At 39.6% G+C, this 17,801-nt stretch overlaps 1 protein-coding gene across 3 annotated transcripts in view; it reads right to left on the bottom strand.

Annotated features, from left to right (window-relative positions):
• Positions 1 to 17,801, bottom strand: part of LOC102291133 (protein phosphatase 1, regulatory subunit 16B) — a 91,022-nt gene that overhangs the window by 15,949 nt on the left and 57,272 nt on the right. For all 3 annotated transcript variants that reach the window (XM_042223978.1, XM_042223980.1, XM_042223979.1), the window contains exons 4-5: positions 5,526 to 5,671; positions 3,047 to 3,150 (exon numbers count right to left, since the gene is read on the bottom strand). In XM_042223978.1, coding sequence (XP_042079912.1) covers positions 3,047 to 3,150; positions 5,526 to 5,671 — 250 coding nt within the window. The remainder of the gene's footprint in view (positions 1 to 3,046; positions 3,151 to 5,525; positions 5,672 to 17,801) is intronic.

Raw genomic sequence — 17,801 nt, 5'->3', positions numbered from 1 at the left:
TGTGTGTGTGTGTGTGTGTGTGTGTGTGTGTGTGTGTGTGTGTGTGTGTGTGTGTGTGTGTGTGTGTGTGTGGGGAGAGAGGCTGACTGTGTGTGCCCATCCCTGCAGTGTCTCAGGGGAGAGAAGTCTTATCCAGCAGTACAGTGCTGAGAACATTACGGGAGCAATTAGCAGCACCACGCTCCTTTTAATCAGCTTAATAATCATTCTTCTCACCTACTGTATCGCTATCTGCTTTCTGCAGCTTGAGAGATCCTATTGTAAGCTGAGAACCTCATTTTCAAGTGTCTGTTTTCCCTCTGAGACCCCCCGCTCTCCGTCTCTGTGCATTTTCAATAATGCCTCGCATCCACACAATGTGGCTTCATGTGTCCTGTTTGTACTGTTAAAAAGATCAAAATTATTAACTGCAAACTTGTTTACGAGTGCAATAACCAGGCTTCTCGAGCTTTCGTTAACCAGGGAAATATGACTGAGCACCCCTGATGCTCGCCTTCAGTACCCTGCATCTACAGTCTGCTGCTTACTCATACACAGCTCCACACATGCATTTGGCATTTAGCAGTGTGCTGAAGGGCACCTTAACCAACTTAGGAAAGTTTCACCTTTTCTTTACTTTTTTGTTTTTGATACCACTTGTGAAGCACACCAACCAACAGCCTCGTACTGGTAAACAAAGAGGTGTGAGCATATGAATAAGCAATGACTTTTGTGAGGCAGCACGCTGCCCTGAAACACGTCGAATGTGTCTGTATGAGACTCGAAGAGAAGGATTAGATATGATTCATGTACTACTGAGTTTTTTGTCTTTTTTAAAGATGTTTGTTGAATCGCTAAAGTGGAGGTGACGTTAACAGTGTTAACAAGATGTTAGAAAGATTAATATGTGTGTACGATCCAGGAGGCAAAGAATACACTTTAAAACTTAGAAGGAAACTGTGCTGCACACTCACTCATTTTAATAAAGTAAGTATGAAGCTACAGCCTGTTAGACTGCTTCTGTACAGGAAAAACAGAAAGTTTGTTCTGTCCAAAGCAAACAGCATTTTCCATAAAAACAAAATCAATGCAGAAGCAGAGTTTGCATGGAAGACAAGTGACAGTGAAACTGTGAAAAGCGCAACGCAATCTAACTGGGGACTGTTCACCTTCAAAGTAAAAGTAGGACTTTTTGAAATATGTTTTGGATGCAAAGGTAAAGCACCAGTTTTACTTTGAAGGCAAAAAGTCTCAGTTTTGGTTTGCATCACACTTGTTTGCAGACAAGTGAAACTCTTCTATGCAAACCTTGTAATAAGCAACAGGAGCTTTTTGGTATGACAACATGTATCCACCAAACTGACACAACCACTTGCCACATTTTTCCCAGCAAACCAGGGGTTGCCAGGGGATGCTGACTGGCCTTGAAAGTGTATAATACTGGCACACCAGCTTTGCTAACCAGACATAAGTGGTTAGGACTTAGTAACACTAACCAAGCTAGAAAGCCATAACTAGGGTTAGCCAAAAACCCAACTGTACCCAGTTTCCTGGTTAATAACTACTAATACAACTGGAGGTCTGTGTGACGTCTTTGTTTTAGTCTATGGCCCAAAGGCAACACCATTAAACTATGTTGTAATCAGAAAGCAATTAATTAAATTTTTTTGCAATCTTTTTAATTGCATTTTGCAAAATGATATTTGAAATGAGCCACAGTTTAGCAGCCAGTTCTACAATAGTACAGTGAAAACCGCCTGCTGCTCGTTTTTGTTGTTTTGTTCCCAGCCGTGAGAACACATGCCAGCTTGAGGATGTAACCATTTACCAGAAAACAACAACAAAACACTGAGAGCAGCTCGTGTTAAGAGGCTTGATTTTACTCCAGTGTAAATAAATTTGCCTGTTGCTTCGACAGCTTTTGTACGCGTCTTTCTTCACACCGCACAAACAGACAAAAATGCAAACAGCACGAGTTTCCCCCTCCTTCATCACTGATGTGCAGTTATGTCAGCGCTGATCTCCTTGAACTCTCTTTCACTCATGTCGCAGAGACAAACTGTGGCGTCTGCAGCTGTTTACAGTGACACAGCATGAATATACAGTATCCTAATCTGCACCCCGCTGGCACAGAGAGAGAGAACTGTGAATACTTTCAGCTCCTCACAGTGTCAATCATAAAACTGTGCCTGACACTACGTGTGATATCAGGTCACAACTCCGATGCCATCTTCTTCAGCAATCTGCTCTTATGACAAGTAGACCGTTAAGACTGCCAAAAGCTGCAAGCCACAAAGGTTAAAATAAGATTTGCATCTTCCTTCCTTCTCATCTCTAATTTTTGCTAGACCCGGGCTCTTAAACGACTGCTTTTTATAGCAGTCACACTTAAAAAAGTAACAAAAAGTAACAACACAGTCCAAGTGTTAAAGTACAAGGAAGCTGATTAAACTGTGTCTGCCTGCTTTAAACTCCACACATAACCTGTCACAGTTTTATTCAGACTAAAACAGCAGATCTATACAGCAATACACGAACTTTGCCGTCCAGACAATGACTTTTAGACTGGATACAACTTTTAACTTTTCTAACATAAGCTTTAAAGTAAGGTAGCGGTAGGCTGTGTTTTCGATAAGTCTAAGAAGCTGAGGCTGAGTTAGCAAGCTAGCCTCTTCTGGCAAGTCTCCTGGTGTTTTGGCAAAATACACAGTTGTCGACTAGGAATGAACAGATGTAAGCAGGGAAGGAAATGAACGGGTTGAACTAAGTGAATGTTGTTTTTCCTGGAAATATCTTGTTCACTGGGAGTCTAAAAAGAAAAAGGAAATGTTTTACAAAAAAACTCACATGTGCTGGTAAAGTTAAAGTTACATTTAATTGGAATAATCCCAACATAAACGTACTTTGTGTAACATCATTACTCCTGCGCATAACTATGTAATCTTCTCTCAATTATCAGTCTGACAGTCTGCAGACAGACTGAATCTGATTCTAAACTTACTAAAAGATTTTATCATCTGTCTAACCTTCCTGTCAGTAACTTCCCCTTTAAGCATTTATTCTCTACCTCTGTTGGCCATGGCAGTCTCAATGATGTCCAGCGTGGGATCATCTTCACACAGGTCGTAGGGCATGTTCCCATCGGAGTTGACTGCCAGCAGATCTGCGCCACTGTGGGAAATGAGCGGATGAATATTTCAACAAATCCAATCAGAGTTAATAAATGCTCTGAATGTACAATATGCAGGGCTAACGACTCAATGAGAAAAAGTGTTCAATATATTACATTTCATAGCACCATCTGTGATCCTCAAAAGTTTAAAAATAACCAAAACAACTTGAGTCATCAGGGTAACGCCGCCCTGTTTTCATGTCCCCGACCTACTGTAACACACAAAGATGCTGAAAACTAACAATCTATAACTCAAAGTCTTGGACAGGGATGACAAAACAAATGTGCATTGCACAGCACTAACTGAAGAAGCTAATTAACGTCTTTCAGCCCAGAACAAATGACACTGCCTCATTCAGCAGTTTTTAAACTTCATCCATGTCACAGCACGGTCGCTTTGACGAGTCCTGCACGTCAACAGATGGCAGCAGTGTGTTTGTGTGTGTGTAAGTCTCTGCATACAGGCTGCAGTTCAACCCGTCATGTTAACAAGCAGAAACAATACCAACGTGTACACGTGCAGTATGTTAATTTGCCCGTTTTGTCTCTTTGTGTGTACATGTGTCGCTGTTATTGCTTCATTAGGATGCAATTAAAGCCTAATAAACTCAGTCTAATTAAATCCTAATTAAACATGTCCACAATGTGTGAACTCATGAGTCATCTATACTTCTTACACGTATTTGCATCCAGTCAAAGACAGTAACAAGGACATTTTTGCCTATGGGAATTTGGGTCAGTGTTACTGAATTATTAACAACATCTGCATATCAAAGTTGGATAATAATTCAATCTCTGTCATTATTAAACCACTACACATCCTGCGGCTGGAAATAATTCAGTATTATCCTTTACTGACCTTCAGTGGGTTTGCTTTATCTTCAAATATCATTATAACACTGATTTTTAGTAGAGGATAGTGTCATTTCCACGATGTTTTTCACTCTTTTTTTTGTATAATTTGTCACAGCTGTTAGGTGCATTAGCATTAATTGTTGCTTCTGTTGATTTTGGAACAGAAAAACCTAATCTGTCTGGACAAGAAAAAATCAGGTTCCTCAAACTGCGTCTGTGGCTCATTGGGGACAGTAGCTGCAGTTATATCTGTATATTTGACAGCATGGCAACAATATGCCATGCTATTAAGTTTAGAGTATCATGTAAGCACATGTTTTTGCCTGGGAAACCATCACAGCCATTCATTATACTGCTGGTCAATTTAAACTTTCAACCTAAAGTGGATTCATTACGGTTTAAAATAACCATGATTTATCTTATACTGGCCCTTTAGCAAACTTTTTAGCTCCTGTGTCTTTAAGCCAGGTCTTCTGATTGGCTGTCCTTTACAAACAGAAGAGCTGAAAAGCAGGTGGGAGGGGCTTCCATATTAAAATCCTCTCTTTATAACATCATACAGATCCAGGAGCACCAAAAAAAGTTAGAAACAGCGTTTCAAGCCTCCTCGGGAAAATCTGTCCCTTAGTATGAGCCCACTATCACAACAAAATGAACAATAATATGGGAAACCATAACAGACCCACCCCAAAATCAAATTGTATTGTTTACTCTGTGGCCTGTAGAGCTATTCATACATCTGATGTTCACAGAAATCTTTATATCTTGTCACTATATCATAACTGTAAGCCTCTTCTCATGAGCTGCAATAATGCAAGTGAAGTTTAGTAGAAATGAAGCATGTCTTTTAAACTTTATGACTAATAGTTAACAAATTAACTACATTTTGGTGCATTCAGTCTCGAACTGCAACTGTTCGGTTTGTTTATTTTTGTTGTTTTAATGCTGTGACATGCTGATCTCAATATTTACCCAGAACTGACTTGTGCTGATCTCAGAAAAACCTGTTCATATTGGTTTCAGAGTCTACTTACAGGGAGTGCAGAATTATTAGGCAAGTTGTATTTTTGAGGAATAATTTTATTATTGAACAACAACCATGTTCTCAATGAACCCAAAAAACTCATTAATATCAAAGCTGAATGTTTTTGGAAGTAGTTTTTAGTTTGTTTTTAGTTTTAGCTATTTTAGGGGGATATCTGTGTGTGCAGGTGACTATTACTGTGCATAATTATTAGGCAACTTAACAAAAAACAAATATATACCCATTTCAATTATTTATTTTTACCAGTGAAACCAATATAACATCTCCACATTCACAAATATACATTTCTGACATTCAAAAACAAAACAAAAACAAATCAGCGACCAATATAGCCACCTTTCTTTGCAAGCATAATGAGTTAAATATTAGATTTCATAAGAACATATTTAGACTTTCGTGGTGCTGGTCTTTATCTCAGACAAGATAAGGGCTGTGCTGCAGGAAATCATGATGTATCATATCTTTATGACTTACTGTGCGATGAGTATCTTAACAAGTCCTGCGTGGCCACAGGTAGCAGCAGCATGCAGCGGCGTCCACAGTTCGTTGTCCTGAGCGTTAACACTGGCTCCTCGGTCCAACAAGAGCTTCACCATCTCCTCATAGTTGTCTATGCAACACTGTATGGAGAGAGAGAGACAGAGGAAAAGGGAGGGAAGGAAAGGAGGAGGAGGACAAGATTAGATTTGGTTCAGGTTTTAGGAAATATTCAATAGCACAGTATTTTCAGGATTTGAATTTCAGTGTGGGATTGTGGGTACTGCACATAGAGGAAGAGAATGAATGGATGGACCGATGGAAGACACAACAACAGAACAATAAAATATGTGCAGCTCACCACAGTTAACCCCCAATTTTGAAATATGACTTTAAAGGCCTGATCTAAAACCTTGGGGGGGGGAAAGTAGTAAGGAAAATACAAAAAAAAATGATGGTTTGTAAAATAACATTTCAGCGTCTTAATCATTCAAGAATGACAACAAAACCATAAATAAGTAAGTACCCATTTGTGAAATCTATATAGTATTTTGTTAGGCTATCCTAGAGTACAAATCTAAGCAACTTTATACACATTCATCCTGACTTCTCAGCCATTGTGTGGGTTTGTTTCCTGGACAAAGGCAGAGGGTCACAAAGTATTTTGCTTGTAAAACTGGGTGTGATTACAGGGTGGAGAGGAAGGAGAATTTTCCATGAAAACCATTCTCCAATCAGACGGCTGTCAGCAGCTGCAGTTTGCTCCATCAGAGCTAATTAGTGAGTGTGGCAGTAACAACAAGTTACTGCCACAGATAACAAAAGACAAGAGAGAAAGAGGCAGGAAAGTGCTGAAGAAAAGGATGGAATTACTTTGTCACAGTGGGAGGGTCAGATATTATCAGAAAATCAAGACGTTCAGGGAGAACAGTTTGTTTCCAAAGTCTGAAAAGGGCATGTCAGCTAATGCCTCTGTTATTGTTTGCAGTGGTGAATCTGGTCCATGACATTTTTAATCAAACCTTCCAAACCAATTTTTATTTTTCTGCTTTGTTTTGTTTGTTCATTTTATACCAAAGAACCCTTGGACACCTTTATATCAAAGGAAATGAGACATCTGTCACACAAAAAAACAAAAAAAAACAAATGCAAAATCACCTTTAGCAAATTGTTTGCTGACAATCCTGCTAAAAAACCCAAAAGTGCTTCAATGAAGAAAAAAAAGGGGGGGATAGAAAATAAAAGAAAGAGGACTGGCAGCAAATACAAAAAAATAAAGATAACAAGCAACAAAAGAAAGAAAACAAAATACATCCACTCAGTAATCCGCTTATACTGTGAGGCTTTGGCGAGCAGCAGCCATCTCAGCATGTATTGGAAACCACGATGTTAACACACAAGTCTCAAATTGTTTCCACTTTCTAAATCCCCGATTGCAATCCATCAAATCACAAGCTCCTCTGTTCAACTCCTATGTGATTATATTCTGACTTCAATTCTGCAATTTGGGTAAAAATTAGTCAAAGTTTGTGAACTACAATTTTCTGTTAGCTCACCATCCCATGTCTTCAGATTATTGATAGACTCCACTTTTCTGCAGTTTAACACTTTCTAAAGTGACATTTTTTTGCACCGTCTTCTCAAATGTGAGGGTTTTCTTTATTTCATCTGATTGCGAATTGTTTACTTGAGAATATAATCTACAAGGAAACATTTTGTTGCATGCACAGGTTAAACCTATGCGCAAGTTATACGATGCTAATCACTTCTGAGCAGAAAAAAAAATAGACATTTTCTGTTAAACCAACTGTATGCTTATTTTTAAGCGGCTATAGGTCGTTTTACTTGTATATAAGCAGTTTAATTAGGTGAACCTGCTGTGCTCCATATTACTTTTCCTTAGTGCAGCCTGTCAGCCTCACTCTCTCATACAAAGCTCCCTTTCCTTAAAGGCCAACATCCCTTTAAGCCATTTTTCTTCATATTGGCTTCCAGTCCCCTGGCTTCTAAACAGAACTCATGACTTTTGAACACCATCCACTCCACATGCCACTGTGAAGGTTCTGAAACAAACAAAAAACAAAAACAAAAACAAAAAAAACAACATAATTTCTTGATGTGATTTGATTGATTAGCATTCAAATATCTCAGTGAAGACAGAACAAAGATCTACCACAAAGCAAGAAAGCATGAGACAACAACAATAATTTCTCATTCTTAATAAGAAATGATAGTTTCTGGCATCTGTCTGTACAGGTAATTATTCAATCTGGAATAAGAGAATGGACTGTTGGTAATAATTTACTCATTACCTGCTTAATATGGCATTTAAGGTGGATTTGATGTTTAATCCGCAGACAATATAGAAGCTAAGTACAGGGTGGGCCATTTATATGGATACACCGTAATAACATAGGAATGGTTGGTGATATTAAAGTCCTGTTTGTGGCACATTAGTATATGTGAGGGGACAAACTCCTCAAGATGGATTTACAACTCACAATGTTTAAACAGGACTTTAATATCACCAACCATTCCTATGTTATTACGGTGTATCCATATAAATGGCCCACCCTGTACTGTAACATCATCCATGGGTTTCTGGAGGCTTGTTGTGAAGCAATTATACTTTCGCCATCTTGGTTTTAAAGAACTAGATGTGACTACGAGGGTCAAATGTCACTATGAAACCACTCACTCATTAACTAACAACTTAAATCTGCCGTCTATGGTTTAATCACAAGCATAATGGCGTAGTATAACAACAGTGATGGTAGGAATAATATCAGAGTAAATTTTTCTGTGACATACAACTGTCATATCATAATATCAATGGCACAGTGCAGAACAATGTTTAAAGCCCAGGCATGCCCAACAACGAGAGCAGTGTGTCAGCCTCCAATGATGATTTAGTAAATAGTGAACTTTAACAACCTCCAACAAAAGAGCAAATGTTTGATGGGTTAGGGTTAGAGGTTAAAGGTTAGGGATTTTCCATTTCAATTTTATTATGTGCAAGCATAGTGCAGGGTCCTGAAGAGTTACAAGGTTAAATTACTTGAGTTATTGTTACTGTTGAAATGTTGAGCATTTCAGTGGAAAAGACTACCTGGGATACTTTTGTGCTTATGCTTTGCATGTATACCTGTATCTCTAATATTGCACTATATTACTGCTGCTGGCACTTTGTGGCAACAGATTCCAATTTTGAATCAGGGCGTCTATGATCCATGAGCTCACTGGAGAACAGAAGGATGGAAAATGCATTCATTTTGTTTGCACTAATAAATGCTGCTGTCTGCAAGCTGCAGTCACTGATGTTCAGTATTTTTTTTTTCCTGAACTGTCAGAAATGCTGCAAATTTTATTGAAATATTCTGTTAAATTTTCACCTCTAATATTACATTTGGTACCTTTCAAGATGGTCGAGGACAACTTACGAGCAATGTACAAAACCACAGTATGGATAAAATAACAGCTGCAAGACAGCATAGAATTAAAATTCACAACACACCAAAATCAAACAGCATAGACATGTTTTCAGAGATGTTTTCAGGCTGGCTTTAAAGACAGGGACAGGATCAATGTTGCAAATGTGGTGCAGGAGAGAGCTCCAAAGAAGGCGGAAAGTTTTTTGGTAGAAAGCTCAAAAGCCCAAGGTGGACAGCCAGGCAGCTGGTATAATAAGAGTAACAGAGGAGAGTACAGGAAGGAATGGCAATGTGCAGAAAGTGAGAGAAAAATGAAGGTGCGAGATTGTGGAGAGAGTTGAAAGTAAGAAGCAAAAATCTTAAAATTAATGCAGCTGCTGAAGGAAATGAGTAATACGTTCTATGGAAGGAGTTCTGGCTATGAACAGCTGAACCCTATAGAGAAGTTTAAGATTTTTACTTTAATAAATATGATATATAACCAGAGCACGTCCAAGAAAACCAGTACTGATGTACAGGATGTATGAAGCCGACCAATATCACATTGGTAGAAATATGCAGGCTGAGTGATATTATTGATGTGCGTTTCAAAATTTAAGGCATTATGGAAAACAGCAACTAAGCTCTTGATCTGGGAAGGAGGAACGATTTGAGAAGTGGCAACGCACAGAGCGAGCTTAGCACATTTGTTCAAAAAAAGTTTTAGTTGCCCAGTTGTTACACCACTAACAACTGGGCAAGGTTGTGAATTGAAATGTTTGCACTATACATGCTTTACAGACTTACAGACTTGACCAGACTTTAATCTCTTTAAAAGAATATCATGAGAGATTGTATCAAAAGGCAGAACTCAGATCAAGAAGCAACCCAGAGTCGGCTGCCATCAGAAGATCATTTGTGATCTTGACCAGGGGTGCCTCTGTACTGTGAACTGGCCGAAAACCAGACTGAAATTGTTGAGATGATTGTTAGTAGGGTATGAATAACTATGCAAAGCAGCATTCTTTTTTGTTTGTTTGTTTTTGAAAGAAGAGTAATGTATGGTAATTATTTTGGTTGAAAGGGTCTTCTTAAGAGTCGAACTTATCAAAGCTGTTTTAAGAGGTAGGGGGGGAAAAGGACAAGATTTGGGAAAAGTAAATTATGTCAGTTATAAAAGGAGCGAGAGAAAATCAACAGGACTTGGCCCCCTAGTTGACAGTGGCTCTGAGGTGTAGTGGTTAACACAGTTGTTTTAATGCATGAAACATCCCCAGCTGGAGGCCAGGAGGAGACCTAAACCCAGCTGTGTTGATCCCTTGGGAAATAAGGGAGCAGCTGAAAGCAGCTAAAAGCACCCGTGCAACCGTGGTGACAGAGACCCTTTCTAAGGTCTTAAGTAATTAAGCTAAAATGTCAAATTAAGTATAAAAAAGTTTCAATGTCAGGGGTGTAAAGTAGTTAGTAAAATGTTTTTCTCCATCTCTCTCTAATGTCTCTGTTACACCCGCGAAGCAGTTTTCACTTTTTCCACTTAATAACTATACCCAGTAATGCCAGTGGCTCCCTTTTTACACTCTGCATCGTCTTTTAGCAGCGGTTAGAATGAACGTCAGGACTTCTCAAATTTCCCCCTCATCTTTGAATTTCCACCATAATCATCATATAAACGTTGGGAGGTCGAGGTGCAGAGAGATTTTTTCTTTTTGTGGATTTGCATAAAAGATGAGCTAAAGTGCAATCTCCAGAGATTTCTAGTATCTCAGAGCAGGAGTGAAAGAAGGGAAGGCAATAATACAGAGCGAGGCAAAAACATAACTATAAGCCAACTGGAGAGAAATGCCAAGAAGAAGAAGCAGGAGGGGCAGATTAGAAGACAGAAGAAAGTCACTTTAGGATATGTAAACAACAACCGCAGACTCCATTCTTCAGCATCATTCACATAGAGTCCCTGCTTTCAAGTAATTTTAGAAGAATTAGCAGCCTACTCTACTCAAACTCAGAGACCAGAAACCTGTGTTACATTTGACGATAAAGAAAATCCCTTTAGGATCATTTATCTATGTCATGAAACCAACTATAGCTCAGCTGTGTCTGTGAGATGATGTGACAGCTCAGACTGTTACCTTCTGTACCCCATACAGTACATCCCCTCTGGCTCTAAAACAAACCCTCAATCTCCATTCTTTCCATTACTTGCACTCCCTCTCTGACGCTGCCCTCCAGCTCTCTGATAAAACTTTAATCTTAATGCTTGAACAACAATAAAAAAAATAAATTAAAAAAAAGACTCTTAAACCACACTGACGTAAGAGAAACTGATTTGTGTACATTCTTTGAAGTTTTGTAGTGTTGACTTACAAGGCTGCTCAGATAAGACACGAGCGTGTGATGGTGGGGGAGTACGTGAATTAATATACAGCACAAGAGAGGAAATGAAATTACAGCACAGATGCCGAGGACAGACAGCAGGAAGACAGATAAGAGGTAAAATGGATGCAAAGAAGAAAAAAAAGAATGCTGACTGGAAACATGTCGAACTGACAAACATCCTTTCAGAAACGTTTTAGTGCAGGGGAAGATTTTCATTCTGAAGATTATTGATGAGAAGTTACGAAATGAGGTTTTGCACCTGATCTGCAGAAAACCTTACAGGCTGTCTGTTTAGTTAATGATCATTTTGGATGGATTGATCATCATCAACATAAAAACATAATCAACAATTAAGACAGAGATATGGTTTGAAAGAACCAAATACAAGTTTAAAGCAACAGGGTTTCTTCTGATGGTAAAGTTAGCAAACTTAGTAAATGTATGATTCTTGTGCTGCTACCCCAAAATAAAAATATCAGTGGTTTTAACCAGGAAGTGAAACAAGAAGTCTGGTAAGTCAATGTTGGACTAAATATGAAGTGAAACAATCCAAACTTATTATTGGCCTTGGACTAATAATAAGTCCACACACACACACACACACAAAATGGCTATAGCCTGGAGATCCAGGACCCAGTCGCAGAGCGCCGGAGGAGGTGCGCTCAGACGTTTCTCTTTTTCTCATGATGCAATTTTTCCTTTACTATCAATGATGCAAATAGCGAGGCGTCAGACAAAATTAGCAGGAAGGAACAAAGTATCTTTATGACCTCCTTCTGATGCTGCCAAAAGCAGAAGTGGTATTCTGTGAAGGCTGCTCTATGTATGTCAATGACTTCCAGTGTTAATGTTAGAAAAGAAACCAAATTCAAAGGAAAAGACAGAAGTGCATGAGTCACACATCTCTTTTTTTAAACGTGCGCGTGTCAGTTGATGCATGTGTGAGCATATATGGTGATAAATTGATAAACTGGTAATTCAGTGAACAACTTATGGGTTTCATTTTCCATCCGAGTCTGGTAATTGGCAAGCTGCAAGAGATAATTCAAAAAAAAGTGAACACAAGCTTGTCAAAGACATTCAGTACACTGTGTTGGCTTATTCCAGCCGGCGGCAACGTCCTGACAGATGTCATCAGAATCAGAAGAACAGGCTGCAACCTACACACAGCAGCTAACATCTAGGCTAATCTCTCCAGCCTTCTGAATACACCCACATGCTTAAGCCCACCTGCTAGCTAACTGCTTGGCTAATCTCATTTCCTGTGACAAACAAAAAACACACACTTTCACCCACGAGCTACGAAAGTACTAAACTAAAGACAATGAAGCAAACAGGAAAATAATGTGCCATTCATGCAAAGCACTGAGAATGGGAGCATGGCTCAAACAAAGGCCCAGATTATTTCTGTGTGCCTGGAAAACAACGGCAACAGTCTTACCGTGGGCTGAGAGGACCACAGCTCGGGTCGAGGAGCGAAACGATGAGGAAATAAGACCAAGTATTTGAATAGGGGCAGAGAGGGCAGGCGGTGACGGGCCTCGTACTTAAATCAAAATACCGAGGGGTTAAGTGAGCAAGAGCAGGGCCAGCCCGCTGAGACTACAGCTGATATAGCAGGAGACTAGAGGCTGAAGGGGGTTTATATTTTACTATAGCTAGAGGAACTAATCCAAATAATAAAGAGTACATTAAAATGAATGAATAAAAAAAAAAAGTAGAGGTGCCTTGTTGATGAACTGCAGAGAATTAAATGAAATGGATTAAGAAGTGGGGCATCAATGGATCACCATATACAGCCTGAAAAGCAGATTTCAGGAGTGCAACACAATTTAAACGCCTCCCGTGTCTCATTTCCTCTGGGTTTTTTCCCCCGCCTCCATCTCACAGGCATCATACTGCATCTCCAAAGAAAAAAATGCATATAAAAGTATAGTATATCAAAGAAAGTATATTAATAAGAAAGAAAGCAGGTTATTACTGAATTTTGGAAGCAGAGTATAAGAAGATGATGTCGAAAGGCTGGCGTGTCTGAGTCCTCCAAGGCTGAAGTAATGAAGAGCTGAATGACTAATGAAAAGTGTGGAACCACACAGGAATGCCGACTCACAATTTTACAACTCAGCCTGATCAAACCCTGCAAATGATTATACGGCACAAGCATCAGTCATCTCGCTACCAGTCGGTCTCCCTGCATAAATATCTGCCTGAACACAGCTAATGTTTTTTTAATGTAACTCCAGCAGTCTGTTGCTGTTCGGGGTCATCGTGCCCACTCGACAACATGGAGGCTCCCACCGGGCAAAACACTCAGAGCCGGAAAACAGCTGTGGCTCGCCCAAATATGGGACAACACAAGGCAGGTGTGTTTAGGAAAAAAGAAAAATAGAAAAAACGCTGCCTTCCTCTACCTCAGAATAGCTTCAAATCAAAAATACCCTTGTTTACCTCCATTAACTGCAGATTTCAGATACTGTAAAGCCCTCCAAAGGTTATAACATCACCTTAACAAAAGAAACGGATACGATTTATAGTACATAACACATATATGTAGATAATATTCCTTTAGGGCAGCAGCGTTCACTCAGGGCGTCAGGAAGACAAACAGTGTCTGTTTCTGAAAAAAGCTAAGACAAATTCAAAAGGGTTGGATGAGGTGATTCATTTGTTGCATCATACAGAAAAACAAAGTGCTCATTCTACAGAGCCATGAATGTGGTTTCCCCCGATTTCAGTCTTTATGCTAAACTAAACCGCTGCTCATATTTACCACAGAGGCATGAAAGTTTTATCTTTTATCTAACTCTCAGCAAGAAAACAAAACGTCAAACGGTAAATAACTAAGGATTTATGCTTGAAGCTAACAAGGGCCTACAACAGTGTGCTAGGTGTCTGATATTAATGTTTTGACTCACTCTAACCCTTTACATAGAGTACGGAGCTCAGCAGGGAGATTTTGATGTAAAAATCCCAATAACTATGAGCGATTACGTAACCATTAAACGCAGACTTACTATGAGCTACAGCTCTGTGAAACAATGGTGTGAGCTCCCCCTCGTTTCAACATAAACGTCTTTTATTCACGAAAAGAAATAAAGCCACAATCCTAAATTGAAACAGCGATGTCTTTGATTAGTGGAGGTCAACGTCACCATGGAAATGTTTAAAACCCTGAATGTCAGGTTGCTTAGTGAGTGTTAAACTTTAGAAACCAAGCGAGTGGTCATCGCAAACAGGAATGAAGCTCAATACCATATCGATAAGTAAACACTATGATACAGAAAAGGATTAAATTCAAGAAGAAGTCATTCTGGCTCCCACAGACGAGCTCTATGCCTTTGTGGCCCACAGATACAATCAATCGATCAATCAAACTCGAATGTGTTTGGAGAAAGAGAAACTGAGTATTACCCAAAGAACATCATCCCCACAGTCAAGCATGGAGGCGGAAACATGCTTTGGACTAATTTTCTGCTAGTGGTACAGGGCAACTTTTCCACATGGAGGGACCAGTGTGAATGGGACAAGGTCTTCCAGCATGACAATGACCTAAAACATATCACAAAGGCAACAAAGGAGTGGCTGAAGCAGTGGCTTAGCCAGTCTTCAGACCTGAAGCTTCCTAAAACAACGGTCCCCAACCTTTTTTGCACCACGGACCGGTTTATGTCTGACAATATTTTCCTTTAAAGGCAGCTAAATTGAATTGAATTATAGGTCTTTAAGGTGTCACAGATAAATACAACAAAATAAAACCAGTAGCGGTACCAAAAAAGGGAAGATTTATTCATAACACACGGGAAAAGACCGAGGGAAACAGAGTTAATAATAAAAACCATTAAAAAAAAAATAACGCTAAAAACCGATTAAAACCCTGAAAGCCATAGATTTTAACCCGAGCCTCAACTCTCGCGGCCGGGTACCAAACGACTCATGGCCCGGGGGTCGGGGACTGCTGTCCTAAAAGATTTAGAGAATTTAGACAAGAGCAGTGGGCCAAACTCCCAGCTGAGATGAGACAAGAAATGTCTTACCACTTGCCAACAAGGCTTTCTCCAACTACTAGGCCATGTTTTGGTTGGGATTAAATTTTAACTTTAAAAAGAAAAAAAAAAGAAGCTGAAATTGTGTTTTCTCTGGAGTTTTGGTTGATATTCTATCTCTGTCCCTTAAAATGAAACCACCATAAAACCTTTCATGTCTTTGTAAGTGAGCAAACATACAAATTCAGCAGGGGATCAAATAATGATTTCCCCCCAGTGTATGCTTTACTATTGTACTCGACAAGCTTCCTCATCAAACTTGTCACACTTGACCCCCTATAGCAGGGTGCTTGAAAATGACACCAGAACACATTAGAGGCTCTCACCGCTGTGTTTTATTACATGATTATTTTGGCACGAACATTTACCCACATTTGGCAGTTTGCTGGGTGCTAATTTGAACTCTGGATGTCAGAACTTATGAAATAAAAGAGCAGTAAACATGTTTAAATGCTGCAAATCACTGTAGAGTAAAACTGTTATTGCCTGTATGGCAGTACTGTAATACTGTGCATGTGCATATACTTAACAGACAGAAACAGTGAAAGCAAGTTTTTCCCCCTCAGATATTTTCAGGGTGAGCCCTCTGAACTGGCAGGCTACTACTTCCAATACAGCAGTTTTCCTTAAAATGAAGGACTGAGGCTGCGTTTCGTGTCCACGCTCCACTCACATTTACGCAAACAGACAAATGCATGTACGCTGATTTTAGACATCCCAGCTAAAGGAATCTGGATGCATTCATCAAAAAAACTGTAGTAAATACTGCAGTGTGTGTAGTTGTGTTATTGTACATACAGTGACCCCCTGCAGGACGCCTCCTGATTAATGTCAGTGAAGCGAGACCAGTCCAGGACAGGTATGACACTTCATTTAGAGAACATCACTGCTACCTTCCTTCATTTATCTCACCTTCTGTCGGGTGTCTGTGTGTGTCTGTATGTGTGTGTATGTGTGTGTTCTCACACTCATTTCTTTCCCCAACATCCATTTCAGTATCTAGTTTTCTGTCTCTGCTTAATCTAGCTTCTGAAAAACAAGATGACAAAATGAACACAGAAGAGCATTTGTGTGAATTTCCTTTGTGTGACTGTAATTTTTTACAGTGTGAGCGCATGCATGTGTGCGTGTGTGTGTCTGTATGTGTGTTGCTATTCATAGTCACGAAAAGGTCTCATCTTGAAGACACTGGCTGACCCATCCAAATAGCAGATTACCAGGTACACACACATTCAAAGCTGAAAGGTCAATCTGATCTCTTGGCAGCCCACCACTTTTAAAAACAGCATTCACACTGTTGGTGACTGATGGACTTCAATTTTCTCTTCCCCTGTTCATTTCACCGCCTCTCAGCAGGAGCCTGGATATTAGGCTGTGAACAACCAGGAGAGAGAGAAAAGGACGGCTATTCGAGCTGAAGCAGACTGAGAAGCTAAAGAAGGAGAGAGGACATAAACTGTCAGGGGTACACTGAAATTGCACAAGGAGACAAACGAGAAGAGCGGGGGACGAGGAGCTAAAGAGCAGAGGGGAAGCCAAAGTCATAAATAAGCATCGGGCCTTCTGAAATGTTTAAATGTCATCACTCAGGAAGTCAGATTTGTTTTTATTTTACATTAAAATGTGACCCCACTTGGGGAAAGTTGAGAAGGTTTGATGACTTCCACATTGTAAACAACTGCTTTTTCACCCATAAAGTTGCCATCCAAACCTAAATAAAATCTAGAGTTTACTCTACGAGCTGCTTCAGCAATTGACATTTCAGCTCAGGAGGGACAAACAAACTGATGCAGTGAGCTATACCAGCAAGTTTATGGCCATCCTGCTCCTTCAATAATCCAGCTTTCTGCAAAATAAAATGTTCTCTCCTGCTCCCATGTTTCCAGGAATCTTTCAGCTCAGCGATGGACGCTGGGACTGAATAATGGCGATGTCAGAAAACCTACAACTGGGGTACAAAAAAGTTTATTTTTTAAATTCAAAGGCTGACTTTGTTTACTGAGAAGTTTAAAATGAAAAGTGACACGCAGAATTGATTTGGTTGAGGGGGAAGCTTTGATTATCATGTCAGTAATAGCTTTCATTAGCAAGTGAAAACAGGCCTCACATCCTCTATGAATATCCGACGGCAAAAAATGATTCATTTCCCCAAAACTGAACTCATTTCCGGACTATTAAAAATCATTTTTTCAATGTCAGAAAACCTCAAACATTAATTCCCACCCAGGCAAACTTCTCTGGAAATTATTTCATTACATTTCAACAAAGAGATGGTGATGGTGGAGGTAGAAAAAGCCTTGATGTTACAGCGTTCAATGAAAAACACATGATCAAAACAAAGAGATTAAAAAACGTTTTACACATATTATGTGTCTAACAATAGTAAATGTCAGCGCTGCCCCAATTAAAACGATTAACGGTGCATTTTTCTGAACATTTCCTCTACC

This window comes from Haplochromis burtoni, unplaced genomic scaffold (genome assembly GCF_018398535.1).
Source record: "Haplochromis burtoni strain Fernald_Lab_line unplaced genomic scaffold, NCSU_Asbu1 Contig_125, whole genome shotgun sequence".
Lineage (NCBI taxonomy): Eukaryota > Metazoa > Chordata > Actinopteri > Cichliformes > Cichlidae > Haplochromis > Haplochromis burtoni.
The sequence above is the reverse complement of the archived record's forward strand: the minus strand, read 5'-3'. Positions and strand labels throughout refer to the sequence as shown.